The sequence below is a fragment of the Nyctereutes procyonoides genome, unplaced genomic scaffold, assembly GCF_905146905.1.
Source record: "Nyctereutes procyonoides isolate TBG_1078 unplaced genomic scaffold, NYPRO_anot_genome, whole genome shotgun sequence".
Taxonomy (NCBI): domain Eukaryota; kingdom Metazoa; phylum Chordata; class Mammalia; order Carnivora; family Canidae; genus Nyctereutes; species Nyctereutes procyonoides.
Window position 1 is genome coordinate 54,946,556 of NW_026575146.1, and position 26,833 is coordinate 54,973,388.

Sequence of the window (26,833 nt, forward strand, 5' to 3'; positions counted from 1 at the left end):
AAAGGCAATGACAGTAATGCCATTTCCTTACCCGGCAGTCTCTCTGAAGTGTTTTCATGAGCGCGTTGTATGTTTCTGTGTCAAAGTATAACCCTTCGTGCATATCTTGCAGGAAATCTAAGTCCTTAAACGTGGGGTTGGATTTTTCTCTCTCCTTTCGGGATGCTCTTCGCTTATAAGTGGAGCCTTTCAGGTCATAAGTGAAGTGCATTCTCATGGAGCGCGGTAAGACATTGTTCATTACCACAATCCTGATATTAATGCCCCCTGATTGCATGCAATACAGTCCGTAAAATTTTGGCAAAAGGGTCCTTGGATTCTGGTTTAAATTCTAAAAAAGAGAAAAAGGAAACAAACCTGTTAATTCTCCTATTTCACAAAATAATAGTGTTAAATATGTGTTTTCATCTAATATGATAATTAAAAATGAAGTGTGATTATCTTTATTCATGGCCATTACTAAAGTATCACTCTTTTGGATCTGGTTCTTAAGTTGGCTCATTGGAAGAGCACTTTCATTGTTCTAAACCCACAGCATTAAAAGTTGCTGAACTGAAAACAGAGAGTCCCAAGTAAGATTCAACTAACCAGGCAAAGAATTGATTAGTGCCATGCGAGACTCTGATCTAAGGGGACTACAAAGAAAATTAACTGCTGGGGTGAAAGAGATGAGCATTTAAAATTTTAATAGCCTCTGAAAAAGTGTCTTCCACAATGGGCAGACCAATTTACAATCACACTTTGTAAGATTATGTATTTCTTGTCACCCTTCATCCGTGATGTGTAGTATTGGGCTTTAAGATCTTTGTTAGCATGACTGGTTTAAAAAAAAAAAAAAAAGGAAACTCATTTTTTAAAAAATCGGAATACCACTGATAATTAGAGAAATGTCACATTTTGCATGTATTTTTAGCCATTTCAGAGACAATTCTGTGTTATTATCCTCTGTGTTAATATCCTCTTACAGAAAAACCCTTGTTTTTCTGTAGGCTTTTGTTATTGTTGGAATTCTCGATATCCTCTGGATATTTGTCATTTTCCTATTCTCTGTGGGGTATTTTTTTTTTCAGTATGTTGTCCTTTTGAATATACAAATAAAAAAATACATGCCTATCTTCGTTGCACTTTAAAAGCAGGAGAGAAGTTAAAAAGTTTGCTGGAGGTAAGTAAGCTTTTAACATTATGAAAAGTTTCTCTACTCTCCACTATCCTCCCAATTTCTGGCTTTTACTACTGTTCCCACTTTTTATCATTCTAGAAGTATTCTATCGGCTTACATTAATTTTGTGACGTGTGTTTTTCTGTTATACAGATGTTTTTGGCTTTTGATGTAGTCACATTTATGTCCTTTCTGTGCTTTCTTTTTGCTTCCTGTTTAGCAAAGCTTTCTATACCCCCAAGGTTATCAATTTCTTCCATTTTTCTTCAAAGTTTTTAACAGTTTTGGTCATCACTCCATATGGAATTATTTTTTGTGTGTGAAAGATCTGAAATACGGTATTGTCTGAATTCACTTATTTGTCTAGCACTGTACTAATTCTTTAATATATTAATATCTTTGTTTTTTAAAATGATTTTATTTATTCATGAGAGATACACAGAAAGAGGCAGAGACACAAGCAGAGGGAGAAGCAGGCTCCATGTGGGGAGCTGGATGAGGGACTCGATCCTAGGACCCCAGGATCACGACCTGAGCTGAAGGCAGATGCTCAACCACTGAGCCACCCAGGGGCCTCTATATTAATATCTTAAATATTAGTATATGTTTATAGATTTTTGGTATATGTTACAGCAGGCTCACCATTTTAGTTCTTTATCAAAAATGTTTTGTCTAATTCTACAACTGTTTGTTTTTTTAAACGCTCTTAAAACGATACTTGTTTTCACTTTCTTTTGTTTGTTTTGTTTTCACTTTCAAATGAATCCATTCAGGGAAAAATCCTACCAGGCATTTATTTTTTTTTTTTAAACACAGACTTAGTTCACATTAATTTTCTCCTATAAAGTATGTGGTGGCTACAGCAGCCTGGTCCTCTTTACAGACTCTGGTGTGGGTTGTGACAAGATGGTTAGTGAATTCCTGAGAGGGAGATTTGGTGAACAGTCTGTTTCCTGAGGTAAGGGGGAGACAGCTGTAGGTCTTGGGAATGGTGTCCAAAGTGGCTTTGGCAAAGCTGCCCAGGGTGGCAGTGTGGTCCCTGGCTGAGGGGGAGCAGTCGCCAATGCATCAACATAGTCTACAAAAACCTCATCCTTCAGAAATGTCCGCAGGAAAAAGCCAATGATCTCAGATTCCTTCATGGGTAGGGAGAAGAAATAGATCTCCTCCAGGACTTGATCTTCATGTTCTTCAACAGATGGCCCAGCTCGGTGATGGGGATCCATCCACTCCTTGTCCTCGCAGGACCAGTGTCATCTGACATTTAGTATTTTCTTGGAGAAGAAGCCCTAATAGCATTTTGATTATAGTTAGATCAGATTTATGAAATGATTGGGGAGAACTGGCATCTTTATAATACTGAGTTCAGGAACAATGTGTGTCTCATTATTTCAGAACTTATTTTATGTCCTTCAACAACAATTTGTAGTTTCTTTCGTATTGTTCTCATATATTTGTTTTTATAGACTCAAGTATTTTAGAGTTCCTATTACAAAAATTCTCTTGGGGTTATTGCTCACACATTATTGTACTTCCTTTTTTTTTTTTAAGATTTTATTTATTTAATCATGAGAGACACACAGAGAGAAATAGGCAGGGACACAGGCAAGCTCCATGCAGGGAGCCTGATGTGGGACTCGATCCCAGGACTCCAGGATCACGCCCTGGACTGAAGGCAGTGCTAAACCGCTGAGCCACCTGGCCTGCCCTATTGTACTTCCTATAACTTGCATTCCCTAACAGAATGATAGTAAGTCTTCATTCATTTGTATCTTTATTCTTTTAATAATGTTCAGTGTAAGTTATTGTCATCGCAAATAGGATCTCATTTTCTCCCTTCTATCCTCTTACTCTAGATGATCTACATAATGGAATACCAGGGATCATGTAGATGCATCTCATATCCTGCAAATCTGCTGGACTGTCATTACCTCTAGAAGCTGTTGGTTAATTTTCTTAAAGTTTTGCTCATTTTTAGTTGTATCATTCACAAGAGAAGAGTGTTTTTACTTTGCTATTTCTTTTTGTACTCAAAAAGTTATTGGTAGAAATTCTTACAAATACATCAAAAAGGACCACTGATTGAGGGGCATCCTTATCTTTTTCTATTATTTCCAGCAAAAGGGCTCTTGTTCTCCATGAGGTATTTTGCAATTCTTGGAGACTGATAAATGCATAATATATGTGTGTTCATGTATTTATTTATGTTAAAACTTCCCTGCCAATTGAAAGAATTTTAAGCAGGAGAAGATGTTGACTTTGAATGCCTTTGTTTCTATTCAACATTTATTTGGATTACCATGTTCATATTTTTTCTTTTTGACTGGATAAATCATATTTGTTATACTAGCTTACATGATTGGGATAAACCACTTGTTCAGCTAAGTTTTAAAATTTAATTTAATTTTAATTAATTTCAAATTAATAGCTGCATATAGCTAATGACTACCATACTGGACCATGCAGTTCTAGAACAAGAGACTAATCTATCTAAGCTTAGAACTATACACATTTAAGATTTACTCATTTAGCAGGTTAGTAAAGTGCAATGACAGTTTGATGTCAATATTACATTATTTAAAAATGTGTGTATGAATAGAATACATCAGAAGGGACATACACTGAAATTAGTAATATGTATCTCTGGGCAAAGAATTTTATTTGGCTGCATTTTTCTTTATTTTCTGGGTGTTCTGTTTTCTCAACCATAAAGTAGACAACATGCTCTAAAAAATATTTCCCAGTTTTGTTCAGGATCAAACCTCGTAAATCTGTGCATGCTATCCACTGAGATTTTTATTTAGATTCCTGATCCCTATATTTATATGTGTGACTAATCTCCAGCAGATTTTGGAATTAAATAATATTTTTACAGCTGTGTTTCACATATAGCTTAGCACTCAATGAATGCTAAGAATTCATATCATGACTATGTACCGGGTGCATAGAGCCTGGTAATGCACTGCTTCCTTTATCTTACACCTCATATTCTTTATTACAACAACTATTTAAGAAAGGTATTTCTCTGCTTTTAAAGATTGGTCAGACTAAAGCTCAGAGGTTATATTGCTTACTTATGGTCACACAGTTTGCTGATGGCTGAGCTGGGATTTGAACCCAGAACTGTGTGAGTGAAACATGCTCTACTAACAGTTCTACCTTATGTTGTAAAATCTATTCAACAACGGTCATGGTATAATCCAAATGCAAAACAAAGCTCACCTAAGAGAAAGAAACATGCTGCAGGGTCACTGTAAAAAAGCATGGGGGGGGGTAACTTACAGAAAGTAATTAAATCTAAAGCAGAAGTTTCAATTATGGATGGTTACTTACCATGTAATAGCCTGGTAGTAGCTTCTGAAGGAATTCAGCTTCTTTATGCTGAACGGTTTTGATGATAAATTCATCATCACTGGTCACAAAAAACAAGGATCCACTGGCTCCAGGGTTAGACAGCTCTATTAGAGGTTCACTGCAGATGGAATACTACAAGAGTAAATAAATTAACAATTAAAAATACACTACTAGGTATTTATCCAAAGGATATAAACATAGTGATTCGAAGGGGCACCTGCACCCCACTGTTTATGACAGCCATGTCCACAGCAGCCAAACTATGGAAAGAGCCTGGATGTCCATCAACAGATGAGTGGATAAAGAAGATGTGGTGTATATTTATATATAAAATGGAATACTGCCCAGCCATCAAAAAGAATAAAATCTTGCCATCGGCAACAATGTGGATGGAACTAGAGGGTATGATGCAAAGTGAAATAAGTCAATCAGAGAGAGACAAATACCCTATGATTTATTTCACTCATATGTGGAATTTAAGAAACAAAACAGATGAATATAGGGGAAGGAAAAAATAAAGTAAGATGAAGATGGAGAGGGAGGCAAACCATAAGAGACGCTGAACTCTAAGAAACAAACTGAAGGTTGCTGGAGGGGAGGTGGGTGGGGGCGATTGGGTGACTGGGTGATATGTGACTGATGAATCACTGAATTCTACCCTGAAATTAATGCACTATATGTTAAACTGAATTTTAAATAAAAAATTTTTTAAAGATTAAAAAAATACATTTACTGTACATGATGCTTCCAAGGAGGAAAAACACAGGATTACATGTTTTGATCATTCTGAAACAGGACGTTCTCTGCCATGAGCTTTCAATGGAGGGTTCACATATACTAAGAGGGCCCTTTGAGATTTCTAAGAATTTAATTGATCCTTTTAACCTAATATTTTTATGAGAAACAGAAATGCCTTCCCCTTCCATCACCCTCTCTCCCGTGTCATATGACAGAACCAATCATCACATCTGTTCAATGAAATAATGCAAACACTGCTGTGATCTATGGCGCTCTGTTTCCAGCAAGTGCCCCTAACATAACAACTGAAGGTATGACTCACACTGTGTATTTGTCATGTCAACACCAATACCTATTCTCTTCTCACTATTTACTTTCCCATAAGATGTCATCCACGCATGGTTTCAATCAGGATGACTCTTAACAGCTGTAGCTCCAGCTCAGATCACTTTCAAAGGCTCCAGACATGTACGCCTGACTTTTAAATAGATATCTCTATCTGGTTACGTCACAAGCACTTCACGTGTAACAAGTTCAGAATCAAATTCATTTCAGGGCTATGGTCAGCTCATATGATGCTTTTGCAGTAACTAGAAAGAGTTACTCTTTCTTCTGGCAGATGTAGCTCTGGGTCAGATTCAAGGCTGATGAGATTAAGGGCTGGATTCTAGTCTCTACTTCAGCTTAGCCAGGTATTCTTGGGCAGTGCACACCCTGCACAACCATACGTGGTGACTCTAGATCACCTGCTTCCCCTCAGTCTCTATCTTCTCCCTCTTTTCCCTATCTTAGAGAATGGAAACATTATTTTTTTTGTTCCCAAACCAGAAACTTGGGCATCACCCTTGATGCCTCCCATTTTCTCACCTTTCACATCCAGACTATTGTTATATCTACTCCCTTCATGCCATCTCTTTTGCTCATATGCTAAGTTCACTGATTTCATGTCATGCCTTCATTACTATGGAAAACTCCACCTTGCTTCAACTATCCACTCTTGACTTCTCTCGTGCATTTTCCACCAGGAAACGGAAGATCGATCCTTTCTTTTTTCTCTTTCCTTCTTTTCAAGATTTTATTTATTCATTTGACAGGGAGAGAGAGAGAGAGAGGGAGAGGAGAGTGTACACAACTGCACATGAGCTAAGGAGAGAGAGAAGCAGACTCCCCGCTAAGCAGGGAGCCCAATGTGGGGCTCGATCCCATGACCTGGGATCATGACTTGAGCTGAAGGCAGATGCTTAACCAATTGCCACCCAGGTGCCCCTGGAGATCTTTCTAAAACACCAATCTGATCATATCCTCCAATGCCTTCACATCTTTCAGTGGTTTCTACCATCTGGTTAGAAGATTAACACCCAGATTTCCTACCAGAGCCATCAAGGTCATGAGTGGCCCAGCCCTGCTCTCCAGCTTTCTCCTTCATCACTTCCCCCCTTAATATCGAGCTCTACTCACAGAAAGCTACTTCCCCTTTTCTCAAATACGCCAGACTCTCAGTGCCTGGGATTCTACATTTTCCTCTACCGAAAACCACCTCTCTTCCGGCTTCATCAGGCTGGCTACACCTCATTCATGTATGCATTTAACACTGAGTAAAATTCTCTTGAGCATCTGTAATGTCCCAGGTACTCATGAAAGCTTGGACCCTAGCAGGAGAAAACAGGCAGGAAATAAATTGTACATCGGACCATGATGAGTGCTATGGAGACAATGGGGCATGGAAAGGGGCTGGAGTGCCAGCAGTGCCTGAGGGCTGGTTTGTGATGAATTTTCAGTAGTGCTGGTCACTGGAAACCGCACTGGGAAGGGGGCATCTGAGCAGAGGCCTGTTGCTGGCTGGGGGAGGAGAGAGCAGATGCGATGGTCTTGAGACCTGGGGAGTTCAAGGCATGGCCAGGGGGCCAGTGGCTGGAGCAGAGTGAGTCAGCAGAGCTGAGAGAATGAAGCCAAAAGAGCAGGTGCATAGGGCAGCACAGGCCACTGCAGGGCTGTGACTTTTTCTCTAAGGGAGCTGAAAGCTGGAGGGAGATCTGGAGTGGAGGATAGCTCCCGTCTGCTATGCCAAGTAGCCACCGTTGCACAGTGGGGAAGTTGCTCTGTGACTTTGGCTTTCAGTGTCTGCTGGGCAGCACTTACTCCGGAAAACTGGTCCCGTGAGTCTAGATCATCTGCTTCCTGGCAATGGATGTTCCATCAGGGAACCTCCGATGCTGGCTTCTTATTCCAAGTCCCTGTCAGACTGCAAAACTCGGTGAGGGCACAGACTACCTGTATCTTACGCCGTGATACCCTGCACGATCTGTGCCTTGTACACTGTAGGCTTTAAACAATGTTTTGTCTCACAAGTGGCTGCATGCTACCACCAAGTGAAGATGGGCTATCAATCTCCCCGAAAATGCCCCAAACCCGCAGCAAAGTCAGTTTTGGGTTATGGAGCTCTGTGTTTATCAACTAACAACTCCCTTTTCTAACTAGAGAAACATTGAGAACACAGCAAAAGGTCAGGACCCAGGGTGTGTGATCAGATCAGCCTCGGCGAGTGGCTAAAGCAGGCATGTAAAGAATTATATTCCGAAGGTAGAAGCATCCAAGACATCCCCCCCAAGGCATTTTAGCTGGAGTTCTGAAAAGTTAAGTCCCCAGCACCGAAATATATGAAAGGAGGGGAGTAGGAAGTGGGGGGAAAGAGAAGGAGAAGGGAGAAAGTGGGAGAGAAACGACAAAAAGGCAGTTTCCAGATGTCGACTTTAAATTATCTTGCTTTGGCAGCACACGGATCAGGGAATCAAAATGCTCTGAGCAAAGAAAGAAGCAACTGTGTGCCGCCTTTCTCAAAGTCACAGCAACTTCCGTCTTCCACTTCTCTTTCCTGCTGGCTCGCCTCTCAATGAGCAGCGTCAGAGCCTCAGCCGTTGTGGGTGACTTAGAGGTTAGGAAGCAAAACAAACACTGCCCCACGGCCGCAAACAGGATGCGTGAGAGCCCGTGGAAGCAGACAGTGCCTTCTCTGCTGTGCGTGCAGGATCTGGGTGGAAAGCTCATCAGTGGGATGGGCATAGGCCTTGGAATCACCTTTTTTTGTGGTTTTTCAAAAGGTTTATTTATTTATTTGAGAGAGAGAGAGAGAGAGAGAGAGAGAGAGAGAGAGAGAGAAATAGGGGGTGGGGGGCAGAGGGAGAATATCCAGCAGACTCCACGCTGAGCACAGAGCCCGAGGTGGGGCTCGATCCCAGGACCCTGAGATCATGCCCTGAGCTGAGATCAAGAGTCTGACACCTAACCCACTGTATTACCTAGGCACCTCTGGAACCACCTTTTTTTTAAAAAAAAAAAAAAAAAAAAAAAGCATGCCTATACCAGTGGCCACTTACGTGAGTGACCTGGATTAAGTACCTGGGCATTCCAGAGCCCAAGGAGCCTCATCTCTAAAACAAAGCCAATAACAGCTCCATGAAAGCAGCTGGAAGTTTCTAAAGTGGATGCTTTCAAAACCCTCTGGCAATGGGTGACCACTTAAGCGACTGCTGTTCCTCGTCCTCTCTGCGTGACCATATGTAGGGGAACGGGGCAGACAGCATGCAGTACACACCTTTACACCTTTAAGGTGAGGAAGAGCTGGCTGTGCCTTGGGACATACTGAGGGGGTTCAGCCCAACTCCAGCGACCGGAGGGCTCCCCAAAGACACACTAGGACGTTGTTAGTGAGTCAAGAAAAAAAGCCACGTCTTTTGTATATTCAGGAATTTGAGACACCAGAAAATAAAGGTGTTGACACCCTAAGGTCTTATGAAGAGGGAAGGCAGGCCCCGCTCAGGCTCTTGTGGAATCCTGATTCTTGCTATTATGGGCTTTGAATTCCTGGCACAGAACCTTCTTACGGATAGGAGTCGATGTTGTGAAAGTCCAACAACAACACAGAATGCAGAAATTAGAGGCTGCAAATAGAGAAATTAGGGGGTGATTCAGGAAGAGCTGTCTAGAGAAAACTGGATTCAGACCTGAACATCTGCTTCCAATTAAAGTCTCAAATTCTTCTATAAGCAGTGACATTATATGGGAAGTATTTCATTGGTTACTTGTCAAAGCGTCCTATATAAATTTATAAATGAACGTGCATAGAAAAAAATTGTTTTGACACTTCTTAATAACTCGGTGCAGGGAGGGTCACTGCCGGCAGAGCACCAGTGTGCTGCCAACTGGCGCTACGATACTGACCAGGAACACTACCGTTATTACCTGTAATTCTGTGGTTTTGCACCCTAGACCTTTGTTACCATGCTCTGTGCTAAGCAACCTTCTCTGAGAAGTTGCTGTGGATGAGCAAATAAAGAGGCGAGATGGGAACATCTGAATTAGCCTCAATCAACAAAGCCCCCCATGTACACTTGCATCTTGTGCACCTTCCTGGGGGCCCTGCCATCCGCACAAGCTGCTGCAATGCGTTTGTTCTCTCTCTTCCATTTCCTGCAGGGCCTCCCCACAATCCCCACTGGAAAGGCCTCCAAGTACAACCCAGCTGGGCCCTGCCAAGGCAAATGAACAACGTAAACTTTCTCGGTGCCCTGGAGATCATTCTTCCTGCCATTTCTTCCCCTTGATAGTGTGAAATAGTCACCTCTGTTCTCTCTTGGGGGCTGCTGAGTCTAGAAGGATGTCCTATGAATCACCCTGGATTCTGGAACACTTGGGCACCTGGGGGCAGAAGGAAGTCAAACCAAAGGCTTGCTGCCCAAGCAGAGATGGGCAAAAATGCTCTGGGTCCCTTGGCCTTCCCTTGGGAGGCATTTATTTTGGAACAAATAAGGAAGGAGGTGCAGTCATGCCACTGTGCTGCGCATACACAAGCGCCTCACAATCCAAATTATGCATGTTCCAACATGAAATTTGCAATCGGCATGCGGGTGGTGAATCTTAATGGTACCGAGAACATAAACAGAATAATTCAGGCTAAAATCCAGACACAAGAGCACAAGACTAAGTAGAAATGCACACATACCACAGGGATACAATATTAAACCTCTCTGTGGAGTCACCAATCACTATATAATGTTACCCTCTCCCCCCTTTTAGATCTGTAGATCTTCACAGATTTGGGTTTGATGAGCCCCATTCAGACAGATGCCAGGATGGATGTACTCTTTGCTTTGAATGGTCCTTTTTTTCCTTCACACAGTTTATTTTATTATAATTTTTTTTTTTTAAAGGGAGGTCTTACTTGATTCTCCTGTGCTTTATTCGGGCTTAACTCTCCCAAAAAATGCTTTGTTAGGGGTGTTTGGCTCCTTGGGCTTAGATGCTTCAGAATGGATCATCACGGCTCATAGTCTGATGGCTGAGGGCGTGTTATGCTGAGATCACATTTAATGAGCGGTCTGAGGCACAGTGGCCAGGAAGTCAGCTGGTGAACAGAATAACACACAGGGGGACAGCTGGGGGGGATCCCTGTTCTGGTCTGTGATGGGCTCTGTGCCTATCAATGTGGATAACCTTGGATACCTCTCTGACCCCAGCTTTAGGCTGCTCATCTACAATGAATGGTTGGGCTAGAAAGTCAGGGTTTTACCTAATTCTGGGAAGCATGTCATGTCAGGTAAAAAACACTTTCCTCATCTGCCACACTTCACGTCCCTGGCTGGGGTCTTCACATTGAGTGGTTTGGAGATGAACTTCCACTTCTGGGCTGGGGGTGTCCCCAGTGGGTGTCTCAGATGCAGGGTGGGGAGGTGGCAGTAACCACTGGGGACCTGGCAGCCATGTTCAGCAACAGGGCCTTTTTTCTGTTTCTTGTAGATCCCAGACACAGGGCCAGTTATAGGGAAATGCAAAATGAAATCAAACAAGAGCACTCTGACCTACCTGGTCCTATCCTTTTCTCCCTATGTCCCCCACTAAGTTTTTATTATGGAAAATTTCAAAACTACATAAAAGTAAACAGAATTGTGTGATTAACATCCATATGCCTCTCTTCCAGCTTCAACAATGATCAACTTCCAGCCAATGTTTCTGCTACAACTCTGCCTGCTTCCCTCAGATTCTTTCCAGGCAAATCCCAGACATCAACTCATTTCACTCATAGATACTTCGGCATGTGTCTCAAAAAGACAATGACTCCCATTGAACCATAATACCATCAGGCCACCAAAAATCAAATTCCTTAACATAACCAAATATGTAATTGCTCTTTAAATTTCACCAATTTCCTATAATTAAAAAAAAAAAAACCACTGTATAATCTGGCCCTGTCTTTCTAACTTCCTGACCCAAACCTTCCCCTCCTGCCATGTTGGTCCATCCATCCAAAGTGCTTCTAAACATGTAATGCATTTGCATCTGTGGTCCCATAGTCCTAAAACCAATCTTCTCCCCTGATTATGCTTCCCTTCTTTTCTACCTCATCAAATCGCTTCTAATTTTTCAGTCACAGTGAAACCATTTCACATCCATAAGAAGCCCCCCTCATCCTCTGTGTAACAGAGAGAGATCCCCTCCCTTCTTCAAAATCCTTGGGCATTTACTGTTGTACTCTAGTCTCTTTACTGCCTGGTAGAGCTGGTGATTCTCCCACACAAACAAATCATCATTCTAAGTTCTCTGAGTGTCATGACTTACAATTTTTGAGCCTCCCTCTGATTAGTAGCCAAGTATTTTTGTTACAGTAAGTGTCCAAAGTACCTCATCAATTAATTTACCTTTTGCCAGCTACATGAAGGAAGACTTTTGCTCTAGGAAGCCATCACCTTAGTCTCCTGTGCTCCTTTGTAAATATTCTAATCTCATGACGGAAGTAACTCTTGCCAGTTTAAACTCTCATTAGGAGACTGTATAAGCTGTGTGTGTGGTTGATCAGGAAAAGGCCTTCCCCCAAGAAAGCAATTTTGTGAGACAGAATGAGCGCAAGAGTGGGCTTCTCAGCCTGCAGCTCAATGATCACAGGAGGGTGAAGGGCAGACAGGAAGACGTGTCATCACACCAACTGGATCTGTGCTATGAAGTACAAGTATATGGCATCTTAGTGGCTAAAAACAGCTCAAGGAAATTCAGTAGCAGAATCCACTAATTTCTAATGTGTGGCAGGAGATCAGAGCACAGTATGGTTTTCAATAAAGTATCAAGACCCCACTGAGTTCCCCAAGCACATTTCCCAAATGACAGTGATGCTCAATGATCACAGAATGGTTAGAAACCAAAGAATCTTCTCTAGTACATTTCCACACCCACCCATGTCCCCTCCCCCAGATGTGCAGCTTTGTGTACTGGAGAAGCAGGTGAGGGTAGGTTGGAAGTGCTGGGTAGAGGGATCCCTGGGTGGCGCAGCGGTTTGGCGCCTGCCTTTGGCCCAGGGCGCAATCCTGGAGACCTGGGATCAAATCCCACATCGGGCTCCCAGTGCATGGAGCCTGCTTCTCCCTCTGCCTATGTCTCTGCCCCTCTCTCTCTCTGTGTGACTATCATAAATAAATAAAAATTAAAAAAAAAAAAAAAAAAAGGAAGTGCTGGGTAGAGACACCCGACATCTCAGAGGGGCATAAGGCAGAAAGCTACCTGGAGGTACACATCCTAGGGCAGCAGGATGCCAGGGGTTTACTACTCAGTTCCCACTGCTCTGTGCAGACTTGTTAATGTGCTTTGAGGAACCAGTATCATCTCATTGGGCAGAAGTCATAGGAGTTTCTCAGGGCCCTACTAAAGAAGTTAGGGGGGCAGCGAGGGATGGGGAAAATAGGTGATGGGGATTAAGATGTATACCTGTTGTGATGAGCATCATCAAGTGATGTATTAAACTGCTCATTCACTATATTTTATCCCTAAAACTCACAGAACACTGTATGTTAACTGGAGTTTTAAAAAAACTTAAAAAAAAAAAAAAGAGAAGAAGGTCACACATGGGTTCTCATCAGCACAGAATAGAATCAGCTTTGAATTTTATCATGTACATCTTAACCTAAATTATAAAATGCAGTTTAAATACTCTCTGTTCCAAGTGATAAATGTTGCCATATTTCCTCTGCAAAGTTTTATTCCAGGATCTGGCTTGAGTCTTACTAAGATCATTCAGAATGGGGGGAACAATAAATATTTGATGGCATCCTTCCTACAGCTTCTTGAAAACCAATTTTGAAGAGCCCCAGGGTGTTAACAGTGATCAAATTACGAAATAAACCATTTTCCTCTTGAAACAAAAAGGAAGTTCCTGGCTCCCTGAACAGGAATAAGGTAACAATCTGAGGTCACATCAGACTACCTCACAAAAGGCTGTTGTGTTCGTCCTGCCATGTGCCAGAAAGATGGAGAGAAAAGACAATTCCAAGGATAAAATAGGCCCTTGCTCCAAATGAAAAGACATTTAAAGAGAGCTTGCATTAGGAGATGTTGAGAACAAAACTCCCTAGCATCTGGGAAAAGGCATTCAAGCTGTAGGTCAAGGTGAAACTGGCCGTAGGCCAAGGCAGGTTTGAGACAAATGGTATAAATAAGGCAATTAAAAATGGAAGGCTTTCAAATAGAATCCAATCAGCAAAATTCACAGGAGTATTTAGAACTAATTATAATATATCTGTTGGAATAATGATCTAGAGTAGCAACCAATCCCACAATTATTTAAATATCAATTACCATAGCAGATTTTGTAGCTATCAGTAAATGCAGCAGAGCCCAATCACATTTTCTGAAGCTAAATTTATCATCATTATGAAACTTGGACCTTTTACTATGCTCCAGAGCTTTATAAAATAAGAGACACAAGCCACTTGTCACTGTTGCTATGAGACAAATGTTTATATCACACGTTTCTGGAGAAGGAAGGAAAATTTACAGGTTCTTACCAAGTAATCATCAGGCTTGATACCAAAAAGTTCTCTGAAATATCGGAATGCTAGTGGAGCATACGTCTTAAATCTGAAGTCTGGGTAATGATGTGCTGGGGTCAGATTGCTCCCTTCACTGCAGTTAAAAAAAAAAGAAAAAACAGCAAGAGAGAGAGAGAGATAGATAGAGAGAGAGAGAGAGAGAGAACATTATTAGCAAAGACAATTTTGACTTCAAATACTAGCTCTATGGGTCTTGAGCCAATTTCCCTGCTAGGAAAACATACCCCAATTGTGGGTCTCTCTGAGCTCATGTCACAAAGGGCAATAGCCATCAGGTAAAACCAGATGCTAACTCAGAGGGGGCCACTCCAAGCAGGCATTCCCTACCAATCACATTCCCTACCAATCACAGTGGGTCTCCAGCCTGAAAACTCTTCATCATCCATCTGCGCCTGTGATTTTCCATCTTTCCCAGTGAACTCACAGTTGTAATACTTTAGGTACAAGATCCAGGGCTTAGTGCATGGAATAATTTGAAAAATGCATATTCTTTTTGGCCACGAATATTGGCTAAACATTTCAAAGTGGAAGTGAAATAATTTTAAAAATATGTCACTAGCAAAATCATTAAACCAGAAAGAGAGGAGTCCTGAATCTGAACTCTTTCTTACATCCATATTTATAGGAAAAGAGACCTTAAATATTTTAGGGATTTTAAAATTGTATTTCCATTCCCAGATACATCATTATCTTTTTCTCTCCCTCTCCCGGGTTCATCTTTAAAAATTTTTGTGCAATATTGATGACACATGAAAAGTATGAAGAAATAAACCAGTGACTACTCATGGAGCCAAAATGCTGCTTATGAAATAAAATATTACCTATTTAGTTGAATTGCCTTCTCTACTTTTTATTGATCATAAAACCCTCTTTCTCCTTAGAGGCGTCCTCTAGCCTGAATTTTGATGTTTATTCTTCATTTTATTCTGACTACAACTGTAATACATTTCACATGACATCCGACAAGCCACCTAATTTATCTGTACTTAAAGTTTTCATTGTGAAAAGAACAATGCAGTAGATGCATACAATTTTATAGAGAGGCTCAAGTTCTCTTTTTGCCACATTCTAAATGGGACATTAAGACTCTATAACTTTGTCTTGGTCTGACTTTTGTGGATACAAATAACACCGTGCAAATTAAAAGGCTTTTAAGCATACAACAAACACTTGGAATCTACTACAGTTGAAGTTTTTTCAAGGCAGTTGGATTTTTGTATCACTACCTGACACATCATTGACAATAAGCATTTTTTAATTGAAAGGATGGGTTTTCAAGATAATGCTACAACAGTATAGTTGATTCTTACATGAAGCTTAGGCTCAAGTCAAGAAGTAAGGTAAAAAAAATCACTGGTATTTCTCTCTATACCACAATGGAATATTACTCAGCCATAAAAAGAGTGAAATCTTGCCATTTGCAACAACATGAATAGATCTAGAGAGTATAATGCTAAGTGACATAAGTCAGAGAAAGACAAATACCCTATGATTTCACCTATATGTGGAATTAACAACAACGACAAAAAAAACAAAACAAAAACAAAAACAAAAACCCAGAGAGACAAACCAAGAAACAGACTCTTAACTATAGGGAACAAACAGATGGTGACCAGAAAGGAGGTGATGGTGGTGGGCAATGAGTGAAACAGGTGATGGGGATTAAGGGTACACTTATGATGAGCATTGAGTAATGTATAGAATTACTGAATCGCTACACTGAACACCTGAAATCAATATAACACTGTATGTTAATTACATCAGAATTTTAAAAATCATTTGATTAATTTAAAAAATCACCATAATAAAAAAAATCACTCTTGAGAACCATTTAGAAGGTTATCTATTCAATATATCTACTGTAGCCAGTTCTTCCTCCTGCATGGTCACAGATGACTGCTTCTTCTGGTGACTCCCAGAGGAAGTAGTTGGCTTGTGCTGTTAGGGACCAGCAGCAGATAATACATCTTATCTTTAGAGACGAAGCTTGCCCTTTAGGGGAGTGGCCCAGGAACTGGGTCTGCCAGGGATGAGAGCAGTCACCTCTTATTGTGTCAGCTTAATGTGTAGAATGGCCCTGAATCACTTGCTTATTTGAATAGTTCCCATTTCCCTAAGCAAGTATAGTTGAATATTCATAATATGTATGCACTGCCCAGGCATTACATCTGAACATTCCCTTATTCTCTATTTTGAGACTTTAAGGGAACATATATTCTGTTATAGGTCCTCCGGGATTGTCAAAAGGAATAATTCTGGAGCTCATCAGATATGCAGTAGATTGAAAATGTGGGCTATGCAGAAATAAGGGGTAAAAATCAACAAGGCTCAAAGTGGCCTCTGACATCCTTCCTCACTGTTGCAAGCCAAGTAAAAGTCAGCACAATGCCTTGGGTTTGAAGTGAGCTGCTTTCCAAGGGCTAAGAGTGTTGCCAATTTCTTATTTCTTCCACTCTCTTCTCCTTTTTCTACTTCCCGCGATCAAAGCAACTAATTCCTTACAGCACATTACATTACCTTCAATGTTCAAAGAATAAAACCCAATGGTCTACATCTTTGGAGTTTTTCTTAAGAAAGAAGATTTAAAAAAATATTTGAGAGAGAGAGAGAGAGAGTGCATGGGAAGAGGGGGAGAGGCAGAGGGACCAGGTGAGGGAGGGTCTCAAGCAGACTCCTTGCTAAGAGTGGAGCCCAGCATGGGGCTTGATCTCACAACCCTGAGATCATGACCTGAGTCAAAACCAAGAGTCAGACACTTAACCGACTAAGCCACCCAGGCGTCCCTGAAATTTTGTTTTTGCCTTTTTTTTTTTTTAAAGATTTTATTTATTTATTCCTGAGAGACAGAGACACAGGTACAGGGAGAAGCAGGCTCCCTCCCTGTGGGGAGCCCCATGTGGGACTTGATCCCAAGACCCTGGGATTATGCCCTGAGCCAAAGCAGATGCTCAACCACTGAGTCACTCAGGTGCTCCCAGTTTTTTTTTTTTTAATGGCTTATTCTTAATGCATTTGAGGGCCCAAGACTCTATCAGTAAAGATAGAGTATTTATTATTATTTTCATTGTGGTTACTCTGAGCTTCTTGGGCTGCTCACCTTTCCCTGAAACCATCAACTAAGACACTTTCCCTTGGATTCACATCCCCCTGACTACTTGGTTCACTCAGTCATGGTGCAAAAAGGATAGTGTGATGTTCTCCTGGAGAGCAAACAGCCACGTACGCACACAGGATGTATCTGGGATGAGAAAGGGCACATTTACTTCTGTAGGTATCTACACTGACAGCTGGTGGAAAAATCTGCCAAATCATTAAGAATGAAAAAATAATCTAGCTAGGTTGGGATCACAATGAGATACAGACATTGGGTCAATTGCCTGTATGGGACAGTTAATAACATACATTTTCATAAATGGAAAAAATGGAAAGGGAGTAGACATGATACTCATCATAGGCATTACACAGAGTAAAAATTTCTTCATGGCATCATTAACATACATGAACTAATAATTATTTACTGACTTTACACAATCTTGAATCTCTCTATTTGCATGGATGGAAGGGAACATTCCCAAGTAGTGAGTCATAACATATCACCACTCTTTGTTTCTTTCCTAGTAGATTTTATCTTAGGACTTTTACTTTCCTTTGATTAACAGAAGACCAGCTTGCATTCTCTTAAATTATGCTGAATAGCCAGGGTGGTGGTGGTGGTGATGATGCTCTGACTCCTTATAGTCAAGAGAGGCCTGGGTCCAAGTTTTACCTCTGCCATTTACAAGCTGTGTTTCCTGAGCCCTGGTACAATGTCAAAGTGAACAGAAATGTGAGTGGCCATGTGCCTAGAATGTGGGGAACCCTCATATGTTTGGATGATCAAGGCTGTATGATGATGGCAAGCAGCCCAGACTTGAATACTTCACATGGAGGGGGAGTTGACCAGGTGGTATTTTTTTAAAAAAAAAAGCAATAAAAGAAAATGACAAAATGGGAAAATATTTGCAACTTGTATCACAAAGGGCTGATCACCTAATATAAAGAGCTCTCATATACAGCAAAGTCGAAGACCAAAAAGTTAATTTAAAAAAAACAAACAACAGCAGCCAAAGATATGATCAGGCGCTTCACAGAAATGGATGTATAAATAAATGAAACATATGAAAAGATGCTCAAGCTCGTTTATAACATAAAAATGCAAATTAAATGTCACTGAGATTATACTACCTAGGAGATTGGCAAAAATCCAAAATTTTGGTAAAGCTCAGGGGAATTTGGTGCCCTGGAGCATTATTAGTGGGAAGTAAGGTGGTATATTTTTATGGAGGACATCTTCACAACTTCTGTCAAAATTACAAATGTACGTAACTCTATGACCCAGCAAATGCATGCCTGTAATTTATAAACTAGCCTATGTACAAAGCAACATATGTGTACTGGGTTATTCATTCTAGCATTATTTGTAAGGACAGGTTGGAAGCAAACTAGCTCTGTCTCTGAAGAGGTAGGTCAGATTATTTATGGTTCAGGCACACATTGGAATACTATCTAGCTACTAAAAAAAATGAGGAGGTTTATTACACAGTGACATGGAAGGTCTCTAGGATAAATTAAGTGAAAGAAGCAGGAGGCCGAATACTGTGTATAGCATCCACCACTTATATACAAAAAGAAAATAAATTTGGTGGGGTATGGATATGCCTAAAAAATCTTTGAAGGATTAACAGACCACTAGCAACAGTGTTCACTGGAGTTGGACACTGGGTAAAAGGCACAAGGATGAAAGGGACTTTTTACAGTGTTTCTTTGAAAAAGCTGTATAAGAATAAACCCTTTTATATGTATTACCATTCACAGTATATTTTTTAAAGGTCTTGGGTTAAAACCTTTAACCTTACACATACACCCCAGCAGAATGGTTTGCTTCTCTGTGTTAAGGTGCTCCAGTGAGTAACAAATGCCAGCTGGACGTGAATGAAGTTTTACTAAAGGAAATGGGATTAATGGGCACCGGAGTTTGCTCAGAGTTACAGTGCATGACAGCAGGACCAAATGGCAGGTGCAGAACAGCTCAGCCAGTAGATAGCAACCAGGGTTTTTAGAGGTCACGGACTGGCAATCTGCTGGCTGTGGGTGTGGGTGTAGGTGCTGGCCTGTAGAATGCAGCACAGGGGCCCCTTGGCTCATGTATGACATGCTTAGCTAAAATGCAGATAAACACAGCTGCCATGAACATCAGTCCACTGGCCAGTGGAAGAGTCCCACCAGAAGCCCCTGCAGGCTCTCCTCACTGGAGCCTGGTGGTACCCATCAGGAGACCGTGCCCAGCATGTACACATACTCTGCAAAAATGACCTCTTCACAACTCAAGTTTTTTTTTTATTTTTTTAAATGTTTTTTTTTTAATTTTTTTATTTATTTATGATAGTCACAGAGAGAGAGAGAAAGAGGCAGAGACACAGGCAGAGGGAGTAGCAGGCTCCATGCACCGGGAGTCCGACGTGGGATTCGATCCCGGGTCTCCAGGATCGCACCCTGGGCCAAAGGCAGGTGCCAAACCGCTGCACCACCCAGGGATCCCCCACAACTCAAGTTTTATATTATGCTCCTTCAATGCATTTATGTAGTGTCTCAGGGGAAAATAAAGTTCTCTTGTCTTGGCATAAAAACGAGGTTTTGGAAATTTAGGCTGTGAGGTTCTGAGCCATGGTTCCAGATGTTCAGATCCTGTAAAGCTGGTCAAATTTCAATAACAAAAATTTGGAGGCCAACATGGGATTTCCAACTTTATCTCGTTAAGTAAGCAATTAAGCAAATTCAAAGTACTAGACTTATCAAATTATAAGAGAAAGTGTACGTTAACTCCATAAAGGAAAGGAAAACCTTTGGATAAAGAACAGTAGTTTATTTTGCCCCTTTTCTCTTGTTTCACCAGAAAGCAGTTTGATCACGGACCAATTTCTGGCATTCTGATATTCACCTCTTCTGAGGAGAGTTCTACTGTTATGGCCAAAGCCATGGCTCATCTTAAATTTAAAAATATGTGTTTCTTGATGACAACAGATGTTTAGAATTAGACACTGTTGAAGCTTGCAGGAAGCATTAGCCATCACCTGGCATTTGCCATTTTAGTAGATAAAAAAATCAAAATCCAAGAAGAGAAAGTAAGGCCTACGCTGGTCAGGAACAAATAAAATTGGTAGATTAGATTCACACGAGACCAGCGGAAGTCCAAAGTAGACAGGAATGCCTTAACTTAAACTTGACGTTCCTAGGCTAATCTTCCTTTTCAGGATTCGGTTACAGGCTTCAGGGTACCCCCTGCCCACACACACCAGCTCTTCTCTAGGAGGACCTCCCACTGGAGGGTCAGGTGGGCAGAATTCTACTTACAGAAGCTTGGTTAGCCACATGAGCATTCCCATTTGTATGGACTGTGAACACCTTAGCTTTGTGGTTTCACAGCCTGATAACCTAGCGCTATTTGGGGTGCTGCTGGGAGGAGAGATTTGGTGCTAAGTAGTAAGGTGAAACTATTTTAGCATTTCCAGGACACATAAGGGGTTAAGTTTGGGAGCCGAGAGCCAGAGCTTTGATGATTTCAAGGCAGCACTTTATATTTGGTGAATTCATTGATTTCAAACTGTATCTGTCAGTAGTGGGTTTGGAGCCTGGTGGCAAAAGGAGTTGGCCAGCAACTCCTGGGTGATTAGTGAGGGTGAGAAGTCTCATGACCTGCCATCTGTAAGCTAGAGGTCCAGAAAAGCTGGTAGTGTAATTCCAGCTCAAATGTAAAGGTCTTAGAAGCAGGGGAACCAATGGTGTTAAGTTCTGGTCTGAGTCAGAAGGCCCAAGAGCCAGGAGTGCTAGTGTCTGAAGGCAGGAGAAGATGCCTGTCCATCTCAAGCAGGGAGCAAATTTGCTCTTCCTCTACCTTTTGGTTCCATTAAGGCCCTCAACAGATAAAATGATGCCCACAACAAATCGCTGAGGTACTCTTGAGTCAATGTACTGATTTGAATGCAAATTTCCTCTGGAGAAATCATCACAGACACACTCAGAAATAATGTTTTATCAGTTATCAGGCATCCCTTAGGCCGTCATATTGAAATATAAAATTAGCCATCATAGCAAGCATGACGACAAGAAGCAGGGTAAGTGGAGGGTGCTTTGTCTAAATGTACCAACGGTGCAAACTTTAAGCAGCAATACAAGGGACTCTATAGTCCAGTAACAAATTAATGGTGGCACCTACTCTTCAAATTGGACCTTTGTAAGTCAGGGTTTGTAGAAGCTGATGTAAGTGTTATTAATCCTCTGCCATTTCAGGCAAGTGGAGTCCCTTATAACTCTTGATTTAACCAGCGAAATTTCAATCGGTCCCCTCTCTCTTGCCAAATTAGTGCTCTTGAATGGGGAAACAAAGCAAAACAAAGCCAAAGACACACTCCTTGCTGGTGTCACCCTCCTGCCGAGCACTTCGGGCACACAGAGAGACATGTGCTATCTCGTGCAATGCAAGGCCGCACCATCTTTTGAGGCCAGCTGGCTGGCAGCCAGTCTTTAAAAATCAGTAGATGAAAGCAGCTTAAAGTTCAAAATCAAATAATGTATTGTGGGCTGTCATTGACTGGGAACACGTGATATCAATGACTATCTAAATGCCAAACCTCCCAAGCAGTTGGTACCACCCTGGGAAGTCGTGTTTTGAAGGCAATTTTAGATAAGTTAAAATGTTATGTAATATTCAATACATGCACTAAACCTTTTATTTTGAACTAAAGGAAGAGGCATGTACCTTTTATTAATAGGAAATCCGTTTCTCTCCATCCCCACTACTTAAATGTTGAACAAATATTTAGAGAGCTTTGACTTGAAGGGACATCATACTCTTTGACTTGTCCAGCATTGGCCACAAATCCTCTTTAAAGCAGGGAGGACTATTCTAGCAGTCTTGTGTGTTGTCCACATCTACTTATATAAGGCCTGGCACAGAATATCTGTACTGGCTGGGGTTGTCAATCTTTTTAGAGTCTCTGTTGCAACTACTCAGAGCTCTACTCAGCTCCCGACAACATGCAAATGAATGGATATGGCTGTGTTCCAATTAAACTTTATTAAAAAAATGGGACAGGGAGGCATATTTATCCTAGGGGCTGTACTATGCTGACCCATGGTATATAAAGATAGGTTCTCAGATGAGTTAACATCAACATTACTTGAAATGCAGGTAGTTCGCTAATCTATCAGAACCATAATATCTAGCACTGAAATCTCACAACGCTCATATGAACCATTGACCAGTATGTTTGCTTGCCATTTAGAAAAATGTTTCACCCTGACAATAGTTCTGAGTAATTTTCTGCTCAATGACGGTATCCCTCGGCCATTCACATAAATCCCAAAGAGTGCAGACATCAAACCTACGGGCAATTTGTGTTCTGCAATGATCCTTATGTCAAACTGAACTCCATTTTATAAATGAAGAGATTTTTTTTTTCAAGTGAAGAGATTAAAATGCAGAAGACTTTTAGGAATTCTTTAGGTAGATGATTATTCTTGAATATGGAAAGTTATAAACATTTTTAGTGCCAGCTTTCAAGCCGTATTTTCCCTTACAGGGAAGACAGTGATGGGGTCTCCAAAAGCAGAGAAGAAAGTATTACAGCTGCTTATTGAGGGCCTGGAGAGACAGCTTTAGGTTGATAATTTTGAGGTCAAAGCTGGATACTTTTTCTGATTCAAAAAAGTAGGAATCCTGTTCCTGTGCTTTCTTGCCACAGTGTAAGGAAATGCAAAACTCTGGAGACAGCCACCCTGAGTTCAAATCCTGCCTTTACCATTTATTGGTTGTACAGCTTTGGGTAAAGCCATTTACTGTCTCAGGGCCTTATCTACTTCCTATGTAAAATGGATATTTTTGTTTTTTGGTAAAGATGAAAGGTAAAAACAATAATATCATGTTATATAAATATTATATCAATAAAACCATGGGTGGCTCATAGTAGGTACTCCTAAGTTTTGCCACCTGAGGTTCATGTTTACAAGGCAAAACATTATGAAACATCCTCTTTCTTCCTCACTTATACATGAAAATTTATAACTAAGTTTCCGATCACAGCAGAGAATCTAGGGTCAAAAGATTAAGATATGGGCAAAGTCCTCTTACTCCTCTACTTTGATTTTGGAAGATCATGCAATTAGATCATTGAAAGGGATTTTACATCATCCTTCAAATCTCAAGTCCAGAGGCTTTTCCATCTACAAAATGAAATCATCTGTAGAACAAATATGTATTATCTAAAAATAACATTGAGCTACTTTAACATAAATAAATAAATAAATAAATAAATAAATAAATAAATAAATAAATAAATAAAATAATGCATTTTGTTGCCAAGGGAAATAGATCCTGCAGCTTCACAATGGTAGTGAATTAGAACATCTCAAGGTACCCTAAGCAATTAGTTTTCTTCATGACCCAGATAGATTCAGTGCATGTTAGAGCCATCAGACACTTCAGAATGCTTAGTTGCTCACAACCAGGGACAGTCCTGCTGCTGTCCCCCTAACCCCCGCCCATCTCCAGGCAGGTATAGAAGTACGGGCAGATGGGGAGGGTATTTTATCTGGCAGCTTTATTGTGGTATAACTGACATATAATAAGGTACAGTCTGTCAATTTTCATAGGTGTCTATATCCATGAAACCATCACCATGATCAAGATATTGAATTTACTCATCACTTTGGGGGAGCATTTTGATTGTGAGGGTAATAAGGAGATATTACTGGCATGGCCTTGGGGGGTGACAAAATTCCTGAAGTGTGCAGTCTTACACAAAGAATTGTCTTATCCAAAATAGCCACTGAGAAATGCTGGCTCCAATTGCTTTGTTAAACGAATGAAGAAACAGCCTAGATAAGGAAACTGAGGCAAGGCCCATATAAGTTTCTTCTGTCCTTATGTAAATATACCCAGAGTACATCTGTTATTTAAACAAACAATACAGTGTTTGCTAAAAGAAATTCTTGTCTGAATCAAATGCTTCATGTCATATTGACATTTAAAAGCTATACATATTTCAGGTGCACCTGGGTGGCTCAGTCGGTTGAGTGTCTGCCTTTGGCTCGTGATTTTAGGGTTGTGGGACTGAGTCACCGGGCTCCCTGCTTGGTGTTAGTCTGCCCACCCCCCCAACACTGTGCTTTCTCTCTCTCAAATAAAAAAATTAAACAGAATCTTTAAAAAAAATAAATAAAAGCTATATATGCTTTAAAATGATATATTTTAAATGTGACAGAGAGTTCCTCTAAGTAGGGTCAGTTAGCTAGGTATTCCTCTCCACCCAGTGCTGTGTCTGCCGTGCAGGGACTGGTGTTGTTACCCTGGCACGGAGAGTAGAGGTCAAAGACACAAATACTGGGTATGGACAATGCTGGCTTTCCTACTCCCGGGGAAAAAGGTGAAAAAAGACCTCATTGTGTCTTAATTTATTTCATTATTAATGAAATCATTATTAATGATTTATTATAAGCATGATAAATCATCCATGATAAATCATCCATGAACAAAAGGATTGATGGCACCATGAAAGTACCTATAGTACATATGAAGACCTACTTATGTGCTCCATATTGTAAAATATCTCACAGAGTGTCATGTATAATTTAGTTGCTAGATAAAATTTTAGGTATTAATTTATAAAGTCATTTGGGGTTTTATTAGTTGCACAAAGCACCTAACAACTCCAAGAATGAAATTTGGTTATCTACCAGAAAGATTATCACTGTAACATGGGAAGTAATGTGCCAGGTCAGTGGTTCTCAAACAATTATGCGCTCAGAATCACCTGGAGTGATTGTTCAACAGATGCTCCGTCTCACCTCCAGAGCTGCTGATTCAGTTGATCTGGGGTGAAGTCCAAGAATATGCATTTTTAAACAACTTCCAGGTGATGCTGAGGCTGCAGGTCTGGGGAGTGCATGCTTGGCCATGCTTTCCCAGGAGCCCATCCATACTTGGCTCTATTGATTGGACACTACAGGTAGAAGAGACCAGGGGGATGGTGCATGCTCTTTATCCACCCATCTGCCACTGTAACTGCTCTCAGTGGCCTGAACTCACTGCCTGCCAGTCACCCTACCACAGAAGACCTCGATTTCTCTTGTTCTTTGTAGCCAAATTAAAAAGTCAGAATAAAGATTCAGATAAACCTGTGACTTCCTGACTTTCTAGGGAAAAAAATGTAGTTAATATATACTTTCTGGGAATGATAAACAGACTGCAAAAACAAACACACAGGGGCACCTGGGTGGCTCAGTTGGTTGGTTAAGCATCTGACTTCGGCTCAGGTCATGATGTTAGGGTCCTGGGATTGAGCCCCACATCAGGCTCTCTGCTCAGTGGGGAATCTGTTTCTCCCTCTGCCCCTCCCCCACCCCCTGATCACTTGATTGCACCTCTTTTGCTCTCTCTCTCTCTCTTGCTCAAATAAATAAAACCTAAAAAAATAAATAAAAACAAACACAGGGGATCCCTGGGTGGCGCAGTGGTTTAGCGCCGGTCTTTGGCCCAGGGCGCGATCCTGGAGACCCGGGATCGAATCCCACGTCGGGCTCCCGGTGCATGGAGCCTGCTTCTCCTTCTGCCTGTGTCTCTCTCTCTCTCTCTCTCTCTCTCTGTGACTGTCATAAATAAAAAAAAAAAAAAAAAAAAAATTTAAAAAAAAAAAAAAAAACAAACACAGGACAATTTCCAACTATGGAAAGATGAACAGTGGTCATGAGAAAACAGGATTATATCTTAGGTTTGAGCTGTCTGTCTCCTGTATGGAAACTTCTTCTGGGGGCTGCTGAGGACCCTAGAGAAGCAAATTTTAAAAGTTCTGATAGGGCAGCCCTGGGTGGCTCAGCAGTTTAGTGCCACCTTCAGTCCAGGGCATGATCCTGGAGACCGGGGATCAAATCCCATGTCAGGCTCCCTGCATGGAGCCTGCTTCTCCCTCTGCCTGAGTCTCTGCCCCCTCTCTCTCTCTCTCTCTCTCTCTCTCTATAATAAAAAAAAAAAATAAAATAAATAAATAAAATAAAATAATAATAAAATAAAATAAAATAAAATAAAATAAAATAAAATAAAATAAAATAAAATAAAATAAAATAAAATAAAATAAAATAAATAAAGTTCTGATAGATCAACTGTATTCTTCAGCCAAACTAGGCTGTCTGGGTTCATCACCTAATGGTTTGATTTCCAGACAGTTGACACCTGGACATGGAGATATATGTAACTATCATTTCCCTGAAGATTAAGAAAATAATAATAAGGCCATGCAGGTCCTGAGGGTCAAGGGTCACCCCAGTCATTCTCACCCAAGCCCAGGAATAACTATTAACAAAAGTGGCTTATTTGGCAGAGAAATACTTATTTTAAAATATATATGTGTCTTCTAAGTTAATCCTCATAGCCCCAAAGATAAATTAATTGCCCTAAGCCCCCAAATCAAGTAGCTGTATTTTTATTTTCTAGATCCTTTTCTTTGAAAATCCCTGTCAGTAGTGGTGACATCTCCAATTTAACAATGATTACTTCTTCTCAGCCTAGCACTAGGCTTTAAGAATTTTAATTTATTTACTTTATTTTGGTAAAGACAATATAACATAGGGCTTGCCATTTAAACCATGTGTAAGTGTACATTTCTGTGCGATTGAGGCCATT

General features: G+C 40.8%; 1 protein-coding gene across 5 annotated transcripts in view; it reads right to left on the reverse strand.

Annotated features, from left to right (window-relative positions):
• The window catches only part of PIP5K1B (phosphatidylinositol-4-phosphate 5-kinase type 1 beta), a 299,598-nt gene that overhangs the window by 111,003 nt on the left and 161,762 nt on the right, over window positions 1–26,833 (reverse strand). For all 5 annotated transcript variants that reach the window (XM_055310888.1, XM_055310890.1, XM_055310889.1 and 2 more), the window contains 3 exons: window positions 14,077–14,194; window positions 4,493–4,645; window positions 32–331 (listed from right to left, as the gene is read on the reverse strand). In XM_055310888.1, coding sequence (XP_055166863.1) covers window positions 32–331; window positions 4,493–4,645; window positions 14,077–14,194 — 571 coding nt within the window. The remainder of the gene's footprint in view (window positions 1–31; window positions 332–4,492; window positions 4,646–14,076; window positions 14,195–26,833) is intronic.